Source organism: Elgaria multicarinata, chromosome 10 (assembly GCF_023053635.1).
Source record: "Elgaria multicarinata webbii isolate HBS135686 ecotype San Diego chromosome 10, rElgMul1.1.pri, whole genome shotgun sequence".
Lineage (NCBI taxonomy): Eukaryota > Metazoa > Chordata > Lepidosauria > Squamata > Anguidae > Elgaria > Elgaria multicarinata.
Window position 1 is genome coordinate 7,025,998 of NC_086180.1, and position 14,345 is coordinate 7,040,342.

Genomic DNA, 14,345 nt, shown 5'->3' on the forward strand with positions numbered 1-14,345 from the left:
ACCTTGGAGGGAGCCCTTTGTGTTTATATTCACTCCACCAGTGACTGCCATGTAAATTGCCTATTCATCACACAAGTGTTTTGTGAGAGTGAGGTTTCTCTTGGTTCAGAGAGACCCTAACCATTGGGCTATCCAGGAGCTGGTTACAAATTGAGTTTAATCATTAAAACGTAAACAATGGCCAGAATCCTTAAATAATGGGTCATTGAAACTAGGATGTGTGCTACACTGGAAACAAACTGACTATTTTTCCTTCCTCTGAGCTCTGACAAATAGGTAAACATGAACACCTGATGAGTGGACTTTCATGGCGACCCTCTCGGGCTGACATTTTGGCGCTTTAATGTAAATGGAAACAGGATTACAGAAGGGTAAGAGGTTGGGGATCAAATCTGAAGAATCTTGGTCATGCCAGGGGGGATTGATGACTTTGTATCACATACAGCATTCTGCTTTGAGTCCCAGGCTCGGCCCTTGGAATAGCCGACTTCTCCTACGCTTTCCCAAGCCGGAAAAAAGCCTTCTTTTCTATGGCGGCTGCCGTTTGTATATGGGGAGAACCTGGTGAAATGCCCTCTTCCAAATCACGTGATAGCTTCCAAATCACTTGAGGTACTGGTTCCTCTCTATTCGGCCCTGGTTAGGCCTCATCTAGAGTATTGTGTCCAGTTCTGGGCTCCACAATTCAAGAAGGACGCAGACAAGCTGGAGCGTGTTCAGAGGAGGGCAACCAGGATGATCAGGGGTCTGGAAACAAAGCCCTAGGAAGAGAGACTGAAAGAACTGGGCATGTTTAGCCTGGAGAAGAGAAGATTGAGGGGAGACATGATAGCACTCTTCAAACACTTAAAAGGTTGTCACACAGAGGAGGGCCAGGATCTCTCCTCAATCCTCCCAGAGTGCAGGACACGGAATAATGGGCTCAAGTTAAAGGAAGCCAGATTCCTGCTGGACATCAGGAAAAACTTCCTGACTGTTAGAGCAGTCCGACAATGGAATCAGTTACCTAGGGAGGTTGTGGGCTCTCCCACACTAGAGGCCTTCAAGAGGCAGCTGGACAACCATCTGTCAGAGATGCTTTAGGGTGGATTCCTGCATTGAGCAGGGGGTTGGACTGTAGGCCCCTTCCAACTCTGCTATTCTATGATTCTATGCCGGAATCAGAATATTGGCTTGACTGGCAACATCTATACTGGAAGCAGCTTTCACTTCGCAACACGGAGAGGACAAAAGCAGCCAAGTTACTGAACCAATTTAGGTTGCAACCCTATGCATGTTTAGACTAAAAAAGTTCTACAATTACCAGCATTCCCTAGCCTAGGAAATGCTGGAATTGTAGGACTTTTTCCCTGTCTAAACATGCATAGGGTCGCACTCTTAATGATTCGCTTAAATCAGTGGTTCCCAAAGTGGGTGGTACTGCTCCCTTGGGAAACTCTCCCCACGGCCTGAGTTCGATCCCAGCGGAAGCTGATTCTCAGGCAGCCGGCTCAGGTCGACTCAGCCTTCCATCCTTCTGAGGTCGGTAAAATGAGTACCCAGCTAGCTGGGGGAAAGGTAACCACGACTGGGGAAGGCAATGGCAAACCACCCCGCTACGAAGTCTGCCAAGAAAACGTCAGCGAAAGCAGGGAGTCAGCAATGACTCAAGTGCTTGCACGAGAGGTTCCTTTCCTTTCCTTACCCCCATATTGCAGCTGGAGGAGCTAATGCTGACATATCTTTCAAGGTTGTGGTAAGGATTACAGAGATAATGTATGTGAAGTGCAACGAATACTGTCACATAAATGTTTCGCGAGTGAATGCAGTAGCTCTTTCATCTGAGAGAAGGCGTGCAAGAATACTTCTCATTCACTGACACACACAAGGACTCAGAAACACTGGGTGTTTTGTTGTTTTTGTTTTGAAATGCACATTTATTCAGAGTATAACTTACAGCTTGGCCAAGGTCCCAAAATTCAGGATTCAGTCAAATTTTATTTACAAAATCTATAGCAATTACTGATATTAGATTAATGAGGGAAGGCTGTCTGTTGTGGGAACCATTATCCCTGGGGCTAGATGGAGGGCAGAATTCAAGCAGAGAACTGGCACAGAATTTTTTTTTTAAGGCCACATTGCATGATCCCGGTGGCAATTTCGATATGAAGTGTCGAGTGTGATCGGTCACTCTGCAAACGCAACACGGAGCATTTGCTTCTCTCTCTCCCTTCATTAACCTCATAATCATCTTATATTAGAGCTCTCTACAGGTCTCAGATTGCTGGACACAGACCTCTCCCACATTCCATACCCACCAGTTCTGAAGCCAGAAATGGACACTTCTGTTCTTCTCCGTTGCCCGTGGCATTCAAATCCCCCTAACCACCTTTCAGGCTTGGCAAATAGGCAGCAGTAAAAACAATTCCAGAACATGGAGAAACCGGCTTTTGGCTTCTCCACACTGGAAGGCAAGAATTTCCACAACGCAAAAGCTAAAATGGAAAGAAAGGAATGGTGAAGCCCTGGAATTCTGCTTCAATTCTTAAGCCCCTTACCTTGAAAAGACAAGTCCCAAAGGATCTGGGGAACCCAGTCGGGGTTTCATATGGGGGTCGATGTTTATTTCTGCTATGAGATGGCTTTGGAATCGGAACTCCAACCTCTTTGGGGAAGGGTAATTCATGGGGAGCAGAGAGAACTTGCAAGATTTGGGGTACCTGGTGATACTTGGGACACTTAACCCCCCAATAAAATCTTGCCTTTCAGCAAGGCCTGCTAGCACCAAAGGAAGGCTGGCTTGTCCAAACAGAGAAGGTGTAATGTCGACTTGTGATTCATCTCATACATCTTTGGCTTCATTGACAAACGAGAGGTTAAACCCTACAAAACCTTCCTCACTCGCCCCCCTCCACCTAATGTGTTCTAAGTTATCTCGTTGTACAAGAAATAACCAGGCCACTTAAAAAAAGAAAAGCATTTACTTGGTCAACAAAAAATAAATACAAGATATTAAGACATTCGGAATGAGGCCGCATGGAGTTACAGCTACTGAAACAGACAGAAGGGAGAAGCAACTTGGTTTTAGCCTACGTTGGCAGTCCCAATATAGTCAAGTGGCAAATCTGCAGGGAGGTGTAGGGCGAGTGAGTCGTTTTTTGGCACACGAGGCTTCGCCTTCAAACGAAGACACCAATTATGCTCACTCGTAACTGCAACACAATTGCTCAAGCAAAAAAAAATATATAGCCGATATTAAGTAGCATACATACACCGCATTCGGCTTAATTGTGTAGTTTTCATATGGGCAGATGTTTATACTAGAGAAAAGATAATCTGGCAAGAATTTGTCCCCAGGTTACAGTGAGTGTGAGGGTACTGTGAGGCAATATGAATTGCACCACCATATCTGGTGTAAGAGGGACTCCCTATACCAAAACCCCTTTTGCACACACTCAAGCCATCCCTCTTTACTGCTCAGGGTCTGTATGGTTGAATATGGCAACCTGCCATAACCAAGTCAGACCAATAGCACCTCTAGTCCAGTATTGCTTACACTGACTGGCAGCAGCAGTCCAAGGTCCCAGGCCTGGTATGCAAGAAATACCAGGGTCTGGACCTGGGACCTCATGAATGTTAAGTGTATATATCTATAGTCTTCCATATCTTAATGTGCAGAATGTTTCCTCTATCAACCTGCTTAGCATCCAATTGATGTTTGACCCCTTGAAAAGCGCATTGGCTACCTGCATCGTAAGCATGTTGTGGGAGAAAACCTGTGTGTGGACAGCGACCATGGTGAGCAACACTGTCTGGCAACATGTTATGGGGGATCTAAGGATGGAATTGCTCTGGGTCCTTGTAAGAATATGGCCACGTGTGCCCAACGCAATCCCACAGTAAGAGTGACAAGACTGCTTATGGATGAGGTGACTTCACTACTTGTGCCATCTGGGGGAAACCAGGAATCGTTTTTATGGAGGGCAAGGTGTGGTCCTCAAACTGGTGATGGGGGAGGTTGGGACACACCCACTAAAGGGCTCTTGGGCAACTAATGATAGAAGTTGCTAAGTGCTGGGCCCAAGAGAAGCTAAAGGGTAAATGGCACCGAACACCAGTAGGATGTCACACCCCATCTGGACCAAAACACATTTGTCCATCAGCTTGCCCAACTATGGACAATTTGTGGAGACAAGTCTCTACATCAGATACAGCATACATTGGCAAGGGCAGAAGAATCAAAAAGCTCGGCTGGAGAGCATCTTCCTGGAGGAGGAGTAAGTTAATGGGGAACTCCCATTAGGTTCCAAAACAAACACTATTTTTGCTTTTGAAAAGAAAGGTCTACCTGTTTCGACTTGCAAGCCAAGCACGTTTCAAAATGGGCAGAAATCAAAGTGTAGGCAAATCCCAGTCACATCGAAGGAAGTCAATGGATTTAATGGGATGGGTCAATACTGCATCACAAACATAGGGGAGGTGCGGGGATAATCTCGTGCCTTTACAAGGGTGGCCTACGTTCGCCCCACAGAGTGAGACACAAAGGCCAAGTGTTATGCAGTTGTGTTCCCCCACCTACATTTACTCTCTGGTGTATTCACAACTCAAATTATACGATGTGGATAACTCATCCATTATATATTAATTTATTCATGAAGTCTTCTTTAGGGGCATCAATGGCTACTAGTCATGATAGTTATATATCACCTCCAGCGTTAGAGCAGTTACTGGGGAACACTACCAGGAGAGTACTATCACACTGGTGACTTGTTTTGGGTTTCCTGTGGTCATCTGGTTGGCCACTACGGGAGCAGAATGCTAGACTAGCTTTTGGACTGATCCAGCAAGCATGTTATGTTCTCAAGAGCGCCTGGCACTTACACAGACATCGTCTAAATGCAAAACATTAAGACGCGTCTACATTTTGCAATGTACAAGTATTACTTTGAGGATTCCAAGAACATGCGTTTTCATATGGTTTTTATCAGATGAGTTTTTCATATCTTGTATTAAGATGTGAGATTTGTATGAATCTGTATGTACACGGTTTTTTTTAATACTTTATATTGCTTTGAGTAAGAACTGTGTGGGTTGTGGGCAAACACATTTCCTAAAGCTCTCCCTGCACACTGGAGTTCCTGAAGTTTCTGCCTAGGTCTGTGGCATACACAGCTCTCAGCCTCTGATCAGAGACAAGCCATCCATGTTAAACTCTCTGGCTTGCTGACACACAGAACATATACAGTTATTTATGTTGGCCCAGGTTGGCAGGGAAAATGTGAAACACCGAATATGATCCTGGATCCAAATTCCTGTAACCAGGCCGTTTGGATTCTAGCGAGGTCATTACTATTTATCGTCAAGACTTATTTCCTGCCTTTCTACACAAAAACAACACACACACACACACATACACACACAAACCCAAATATATGGCAGCTAAGCACTCCATATGCGACTGTGAGTTGGGAAAAGACTCCTAAAGTAATAAATGAGCATCCAGGCCCATGAGGATTGAACGGGATTCTCTTCAGCTCCATTTCTACCACCCAGCTCTCATTCAAGGATGTTACCTATCATTTCTCCATCCCCTTGAAAATGGGAGGCCCTTGCTCTTCCCTGCGGTATGTTCCTGGCAAACCAATTGAAAAAGGAGATGAGGCAAAACCAAACATGCCCCTATAAAGATAGAAAGGTGCTCTTGCAAAAATAAGGGTGGCTGGTAGAGAAGATGAGAATCAAAACGAAGAGGGACGTGGAAATGATATCAGTTTGAAATAAAACAGATTAATTTTCAACGTGTCTCCTGTGTTCCCTCGCCCCCATTTCTTCAAAGATGAAGAAATCTGGGCTCAGTCCGATAGGACTGTCTGCTGTGCGAGTCCCAGTGAAATGAATCGTAGGATCCCATACAATTTCCATTTCGTGTTAATGGCGTTTGTGCAGGAGGCTCCTGGTAGACTGGGTCTCTCTTCCACACCCACAGAAGGAAAACGGGGGATTTAAGGCGTGATTTCCATGGTCATGGGTGAGAGGAAGGGCAGGCTGTTGATTAAAGCCGTTAGACAGGGAACGGTGGAAAAGAAAGACATGAGGTCTGCCAAGCTGTGCAGAGTTTAAGAATAAAATGACAAGCACTCTTCAAAGACTTAAAAGGTTGTCACACAGAGGAGGGCCAGGATCTCTTCTCGATCCTCCCAGAGTGCAGGACACAGAATCATGGGCTCAAGTTACAGGAAGTCAGATTCCGGCTGAACATCAGGAAAAACTTCCTGACTGTTAGAGCAGTGCGACAATGGAATCAGTTACCTAGGGAGGTGGTGGGCTCTCCCACACTAGAGGCCTTCAAGAGGCAGCTGGACAAGCATCTGTCGGGGATGCTTTAGGGTGGATTCTTGCATTGAGCAGGGGGTTGGACTCGATGGCCTTGTAGGCCCCTTCCAACTCTGCTATTCTATGATTCTATGATTCTAAGATGTATTCTTGCCAGGCAGTCCTGCTAGATCTCTGGGAATCTGGCCCTTTGTATAAAGAGGAGTAGATGTGCAACGGAATGATGGCAGCCCAGTCAAGTTCTCTCCACCATGTTTAGGCATCCTCACTTGTGGCATTTCTACGCCCTACCAGCCAGGGATGTAGAGCAGGCAGGGAGTGTGCAATGGGATGACACTGCGAAGCAGGAATACATCTGCCTAAGAATTACAAGAAGCTTGGAGAAGGATGTGCTGCTGTCCTCTATGGTAGCTCTGCCTTGAGCATCACCAGTAGTTCTACTCTATGTGACCTTTCAAGCCCAAAGAAGCAGAGGCAGGCAAAGCAAGTGGAAGCTGAAACATACACAACTCAGTTATACGCAGAGGCAAATGCGCAAAGCGGAACAGTAAAGAAGGAAGCAATTTAGCTGGACTTGTTCAGGCATCTGATGGTGCAGTTAGAAAAGTTGCTGGTCAAAAGTGAGAGCAAATGAAGCATCAATGGGGCGTCTGGCTTTGCCATCCACAACACACTCAAAACAGCCTTTGTGGCTTAACAAAAACTGAGCGACGTCTTCTCCCCAACTGAAATTCCAAACACTGGGATCCTCCGTCGAAAGGAGGATTAAACACCACCCCCGACATTCAGGGGGCTACAATGTGGAGCGGGGAGGGGGTCCCATTGTTTTCAAATGAGGAAGAACACCCTGTGCACAGAACTCTTCAAAGAGGTGCAAGCAAGATGCACCTCTTATATAAAACCTCTGATAAATACTTTTTTTAAAAAAAAAAACCTGAAAAATATGAAACCACTTTCCAAGGTGTTTTTTTTTAAAAAAAAAAAGTCTGCTAAAAATGGTATTTTTGAGCCACAATTTTTCTTTTAAAAGAAACAGCTGATATGAAGAATCTCATTTGGTTTTTAAAAAGGCTTTACTCCCTCTCAAGGAAAAAAAAATAGATTTACAAAACAAAAAAACAGCCTGCATCAACTCTCCAGGAGAGAGATTTGACAATATTAATCCAAATATCACGCTATTTAATTCCCCAAGAAAACATTGGGAAAAAAAGTGCCTACAATCTCTTTCTAACACTTTTTGCTACATATAAAATCTCCAGCTAATAGGAATCTTATGGTACCAACCCTCTAGAACAGTTAAGATATATACACATTTGTGGGGGCAGGGGATATTAACAAACAGAATATTACAAAGTATTAAAGAAGGCAACTCTTCTGTTGTGTGATTTTCATTTTCACTTGAAGTTGGCGTAGTCTGAAAAGGCGTCAATATATTCCTGAACCACCTTGTAGCAGAACTCGTACTGTTCCTAGGGATGAGGCAGAAGAGAAAGTATAGAATTAGTGATAGAATGAACAGCCGCAATGCAGCCACCTGCCCCAACCCAGGACGCTGATTTATATAGGGTCAGACCACCGGTCCATATAGCTCAGTATTGTCTACACGCCACAGATCAGCAGCGACTCTCAGGGAATTCAGACAAAAGGCTCTCCTACCGGGAGATGCCAGGGAGTGAACCTGCCACCTTTTAGGTTACTGCAATCTCGCTAACTGGAATTGGGTGATTTGACCATATCATGCCACTGGTTTAACAACTGCAATGGCTCCCAGTCGGAGTTCAACACGCGCTGCCAAAACTTTTAATATTGTATTTTGTATTTGTGCTTTTATAACCTGTTGGTTGTCTTATTATGGTTTTGATTTTTGTGAACCGCCCAGAGAGCTTCGGCTATTGGGCGGTATAAAAATGTAATAAATGAATGAATGAATGAATGAATGACCATAACAGCTTGGAACCAGGATCCCTGAAAAGTCGCTTTCTCCCCTATATACCTGCTCCTATCTTGATATTCTCTAAAGAGAGGGCCTCCTTTCCTTTTTCCTAAAGCTTTTAAAACTTGATTTTGCTCTGACTTTTATACTGCCTGTTTGGTGCATTCTCTTCCCCTCCTTATTGTTTTATTATGATTTTATTAGAATGTAAGCCTATGCGGCAGGGTCTTGCTATTTATTGTTTTACTCTGTACAGCACCATGTACATTGATGGTGCTATATAAATAAATAAATAAATAAATAAATAAATAAATAAATAATCATTAGAGGATCTCAAGACTCCAGCAGAGATATGTGGGAGTGAAGTTAAAATCGGGTGGCTACCAGGAAGACACCACGAGGAGGAGGCTGCTATTACGTTCATGTTCTGCTTCTAGGTGTCTCATGGGCAATGGGGTGGGCCAGCATGTGAACAGAATTGTTGGACCAGATGGGCCGCTGGCCTTGATTCGCAAGAACATAAGAACGTAAGAAGTGCCCTGATGCTGGATCAGGCCAAGGGTCCATCTAGTCCAGCACTCTGTTCACACAGTGGCCAACCAGCCATCGGCCAGGGATGAACCAGCAGGATATGGTGCAACAGCACCGTCCTGCCCATGTTCCCCAGCAACTGGTGCACACAGGCTTATTGCCTCGAAAACTGGAGATAGCACACAACCACCAGGGCTAGTAGCCATGGATAGCCTTTGCCTCCAGGAATTTATCCAACCCCCTTTTGAAGCCATCCTGATTGGTAGCCATCACTACATCTTGTGGTAGTGAGTTCCAGAATTTAACTATGCGCTGTGTGAAGAACGACCCCCTTTTATTTGTCCTGGATCTCCCACCAATCAGTTTCATGGGATGACCCATTCAGCTGGGCTCTTCTGTTCTAATGCCTTCTTGGTAGTGGCACTCAGGTTGAGGCACACCTTACCCAGAGAGGTTCACCTGACATGTTCTTCATGATCATTTCACCATCAGTTGAAGGCATTTTTAAAGTACATAAATAAATTCCCAAGCCTCTGCAGGAGGGGGTTGAGGATCTGTTGGCGCCTGCAGGTGGAGGCAGCACTGTAAAGCTCCACCCGCTCACTTCCCCATGTAGCAGTAACACCTACCAGTGTTTGGACCATGTGCGGCCTCTGTAACCTCAAGCTCTTCACCGTCTGAAAGACATCCAGTATCCCTTCAGCCTTGACCCTTTCTAAGACCGTGCCCAAGGCACAAAAGGTCCCTGTTCGTCCAGCTCCAGCACTGGGGGAAAGCAGACAAAGAAAGTGAGTGGCCAGCAAAGGTCTTCTTGCTGCCCAAGTGATCCCACCGAGAGACGGAAGAGTCAAGTCGTCCCATATAGAGAGCCAGTGTGGTGTAGCGGCTAAGGTGTTGGACTGGGGGTCAGGAGATCCGGGTTCTAGTCCCCACTCAGCCATGGAAACCTACTGGGTGACTTTGGGCCAGTCACAGACTCTCAGCCCAACCTACCTCACAGGATAGTTGTTGGGAGGATAACATGGAGGGGAAGAAACCCGCCTTGGGTTCCTTGGAGGAAAAAAGGTGGGATATAAATGCAACTCTAGACCAGTGGTTCCTAAACTTTTTCAGGTAACCGCCCTCTTGGTTCCACAAACTCATGCCCAGTGCCCCCTGCGCGTGACCCCTTTAAATGGGAAGCACCCGCTGCAGGCTTGCCAAGGGAGGGAGGGAAAAGAGAGCGAACACCTCTGTTTTGCAGCCGGCATGGCGGGGCACACCAAGCAGGGTATATCTCTTCATTAGTGTTTGGGTGCTTTTGAAACATTTCAATAATTCACCGTTAAAAGGACTCTTCTTAAACGGTAGTAATACATGTGTGGATTCTTCCCCTATATGGCTTGGGACCAAACTACCTTCTCCCATAAAAATGTCCCTGGGTTTTAAGACCTTCTGGAGAGGCGCTTCTCGGAAAAGACCACTTTGAGTGCCCCCCTGCCGCCCCTTTGCCTCTTAGCGCCCCCTACCGCCCCCTTGCCTCTTAACGCCCCTCTATGCAATCCCACTGCCCCTAAGGGGGCGGTACCGCCCACTTTGGGAACCACTGTTATAGACTGTACAAGCCAATAATTCAGGCTGGGTTGTATGCCTAGCCTGTTTGATTACCTGCAGTGTACAGTGATGGGGTGGTTTCCGGACTGCTGCTGCTGCTTCTGTACAGCTGCGATGATGTTGATCATTCCTTTCCCGTCGGTGGGGATGCCGACCTCCGGCCAGCCATGGAAGTGGAACTGCCGTATCTGCCGGCTTTTGTTTTCCTGGTCAGGCAAAATTGAGAAGTGTTCAGAAAAGCCTAAATCTGAATCCAAGAAAATGGACAAGTAAGGCCAGTAGGATATCAGTTTCCTGACCATTGCCTTTCTTAAGCATATCCTGCACAGATTTTGTCTCCTGGTAAAGAATACTGTTGGGGTGGGGGTGGGGGAGGCTGCTAACATATAGAGGTGCATTATGGAAGGCGTTAGATGGAGAATGACACAAGGGATTGTATCACAAGGGATTGCATTTCCCCCTTGAAATCTGGAAAGCAAGTGGATTGTATCGCTGACAACATAACTTGGCAGGTGTGTTTTGATACAGAAATCACACAGGGGAATTGCCCTGTGTGTGGCGAATGGAACATTCTAACTGGGACCCGGAAGGACAGAACTCGTGCAATTTGGGGCATCTGGGAACAAGGAACCAAATGGCGGTGGTGGTGGCGGTGGCAGCAGAGGAGCCTGACTCTGGAAAGAACAGAAACCAGACATCCTGGAGAGCGAGGGCCGCAGGCCACAACCATCCTGACTTGGTGGGTCTCCTGACACCTACCCTGGTATTCGTCACCAGCAAGTCTCGCACGGTGTAGCTCTCACACTCCTCCTCTTTCTTCAGCTCCACAGTGATATCGCCATAGGACGCAGAGCCATCGGAAGGCCAATACTGGGCACATTTCTCCTGAGGAGTCAGAAAACAGGTGTGACAGTAAGGGTGAGAAGGACAACATAAAGCTCCTCTAGAACAGGTGTGGGCCACCGTTTTGCTCCTGAGAGTCACATGCAGTGATGGGCGGTGGGTTGGAGGCAGGCACACGCTCTCTCTCCCCCATCTCAGAGCACAGAGGTGAGGAGGTTGAAATCTCCCCTTCCTGAATGCTGGTATCACGTCATGTTCCCTCCCCCTACACCAATCAGCTAGGTGGGGGCCAAGCAATTTAAATGAGGATTGTACGTAGGGATGACTCCACGCATCCAACGGCCCAAATAGCAGAGTGCTTGCGCTGGGGAAGTGTCTCCTCCAGCACAATAGCAGCATCAGTGGGGTGAGTTTGATTGCAAGGGCCATGGGTTGCCCATCTATACTCTATAAGACAAAGGCTCAGTTCAGACAACACGTTAGTCAACGCAGTGTGAAAATTCAACTCAACGGTTGAGGTTTTAGGTGTCACTCTCCACACATGTTCTAACTCCACCGTTGTGTGACTGCGGGCTACCGTGGAGTTGAGTAAAATCCATCATGATGTTTGATTGACAGTTCCTCCGCCTTCTCTCCTCCCCCGGTCCTCCCAATGGTATCCCAACAGCCACTGCTGCAAAAACAAACAACAATCCCAGCGGCTATCCTAGAGTGGCACTCGCTCCTTTCTCCACTCTTGCCAGAGAACTCTGTAGCCAGTGGGAAAAGTCAACTCAACGCATCAGGAAACTCCATGGAGCCAAACACACAACACAACCGTCGTGCAGGAACTCTCCTTTACACAGAGTTGATATTCTGCATGGAGTGTTCCCCCCACCCCTTCCAAAAAAAGCCTCCACCATTCTGTGGAATTTTCTCACCAGACAACACATTTCTCAACGGTGGTGTAAAAACTCCACCGCGGAGTTCTAAAACCACTGTTGAGAAACATGTTGTCTGAACTGAGCCAAAGTATGAGATCTTCCTGACCTCTTCTTGTGGGCCCCAATTCTTTCCGGAGGGGAAATATTACTAGCCCAAAACGTGAATGGGAGACCAACACAGACCAGTTTAAATCTTGCACAAATTCCTTGCCTAAATATGCAGAATAACTGAGCAGAATAACTTATGCAATTTGTTAAAGATAGCAACTTTCTGATCCTTTATTCTGAAGCCAGAATTTAGGTTTACTTGGCTATTCTTTGACATTTGGGGGATCTATAAATTCCAGGTAGCCTTGGTAGCCAACTGTTATTTATGGCTGCCCTTGACACTTTACTTTTCCTGAGTCCTCTTCTTCATTTTATCTGCAATGCATACAGAACTGTGGGGACGGGACATTCTTTTCGTGATGACCACATTTGTGGGCAAGATTCCTGGTTGCTATCATTGTGAAACCCTTGGGAAGCCATTTGTCTAGTGTTTGGCTCATAGTAAATAGATGGGGCTTGCTGTTAATATGATTATGATAATATGAGGTACTGGTTCCTCTCTATTCGACCCTGGTTAGGCCTCATCTAGAGTATTGTGTCCAGTTCTGGGCTCCACAATTCAAGAAGGACGCAGACAAGCTGGAGCGGGTTCAGAGGAGGGCAACCAGGAGGATCAGGGGTCTGGAAACAAAGCCCTATGAAGAGAGACTGAAAGAACTGGACATTGTGAACCGCCCAGAGAGCTTCGGCTATTGGGTGGTATAAAAATGTAATAAATAAATAAATAAATAAATAAATAAATTTAGCCTGGAGAAGAGAAAATTGAGGGGAGACATGATAGCACTCTTCAAATATTTAAAAGGTTGTCACACAGAGGAGGGCCAGGATCTCTTCTCGATCCTCCCAAAGTGCAGGACACGGAATAACGGGCTCAATTTAAAGGAAGCCAGATTCCAGCTGGACATCGGGAAAAGCTTCCTGACTGTTAGAGCAGTACAACAATGGAATCAATTACCTAGGGAGGTTGTGGGCTCTCCCATACTAGAGGCCTTCAAGAGGCAGCTGGACAACCATCTGTCAGGGATGCTTTAGGGTGGGTTCCTGCATTGAGCAGGGGGTTGGACTCGATGGCCTTGTAGGCCCCTTCCAACTCTGCTATTCTATGATCCTATTAGTAGGCTAAGTCAACCAGGCCCAGAATTTGACAATTGAGGCAGAAGATTCTACTTTTCTCTTATTGCTGCATGTGACTGTTCTGAGAACGTGAACAGCTCTTTATATTGTGAGAAGGCGGAACATATAACCAAGGCTGAGAATTTGGAAAAGACTTGGGAGCAGAAACTGGGCTTGTAGAGGTCTACTAGCTATATGCAATGCTTACCTCTTGATCCTCCTGCTGGCTGAAAAGACATTATGGACTAATGAAGCTGTCTGATGCTCTTTGTTGGGGCCCTGGTCCATCTATCCCTACGTTTTCTACTATTGTAGCAGCTCTTCAAGGTCTCAATCAGAGGACCTTTCCCAGATCTTCTGCCTCGGATCTTTTTAAACAAAAAGACTGAACTCAAAAGCTAAAAGGGAGACATTTTTCTCCCTCTCTGAAAAGACTAGAACCTGGGGTCATCTCATGAAGCTGATCAGTGGGAGATTCAGGACAAATAAAAGGAAGTCCTTCTTCACACAGCGCATAGTTAAATTATGGATCTCACTACCACAAGCTGTAGTGATGGCCATCAATAGGGATGGCTTTAAAAGGGGGTTGAATAAATTCCTGGAGGAGAAGGCTATCAGTGGCTACTAGTCCTGATGGCTGTGTGCTATCTCCAGCAGTATTTGAGCCAGTAAGCCTGTGTGCACCAGTTGCTGGGGAACATGGGTGGGCGGATGTTGTTGCACATGTCCTGCTTTGTTGGTCCCTGGTCGACAGCAGGTTGGCCACTGTGTGAACAGAGTGCTGGACTAGATGGACCTTCGGTCTGACACTTACGTTCTTATGTGCTCTGTCACTGAGCTTTTGGCCCTTCAAGGTGGGTACAGCACTCCACGTTCTCACAGTATTTCAACACCAGGTGAGTCTCCTACCCATTAGACGGATGCAGCAGCTTCAGCACTGAGCAATGATGCCGTTTTCAGAGTTCAGGCTCAGAAATCACACTCAAGCC

At 46.2% G+C, this 14,345-nt stretch overlaps 1 protein-coding gene across 2 annotated transcripts in view; it reads right to left on the minus strand.

Annotated features, from left to right (window-relative positions):
• Positions 1 to 2,941: 2,941 nt before the first annotated feature.
• PTPRA (protein tyrosine phosphatase receptor type A) overlaps positions 2,942 to 14,345 on the minus strand; it is a 156,616-nt gene continuing 145,212 nt past the window's right edge. For both annotated transcript variants that reach the window (XM_063135389.1, XM_063135388.1), the window contains 4 exons: positions 11,129 to 11,254; positions 10,424 to 10,575; positions 9,406 to 9,541; positions 2,942 to 7,781 (listed from right to left, as the gene is read on the minus strand). In XM_063135389.1, the coding sequence (XP_062991459.1) occupies positions 7,707 to 7,781; positions 9,406 to 9,541; positions 10,424 to 10,575; positions 11,129 to 11,254 (489 nt within the window). In that variant the 3' untranslated portion in view covers positions 2,942 to 7,706. The remainder of the gene's footprint in view (positions 7,782 to 9,405; positions 9,542 to 10,423; positions 10,576 to 11,128; positions 11,255 to 14,345) is intronic.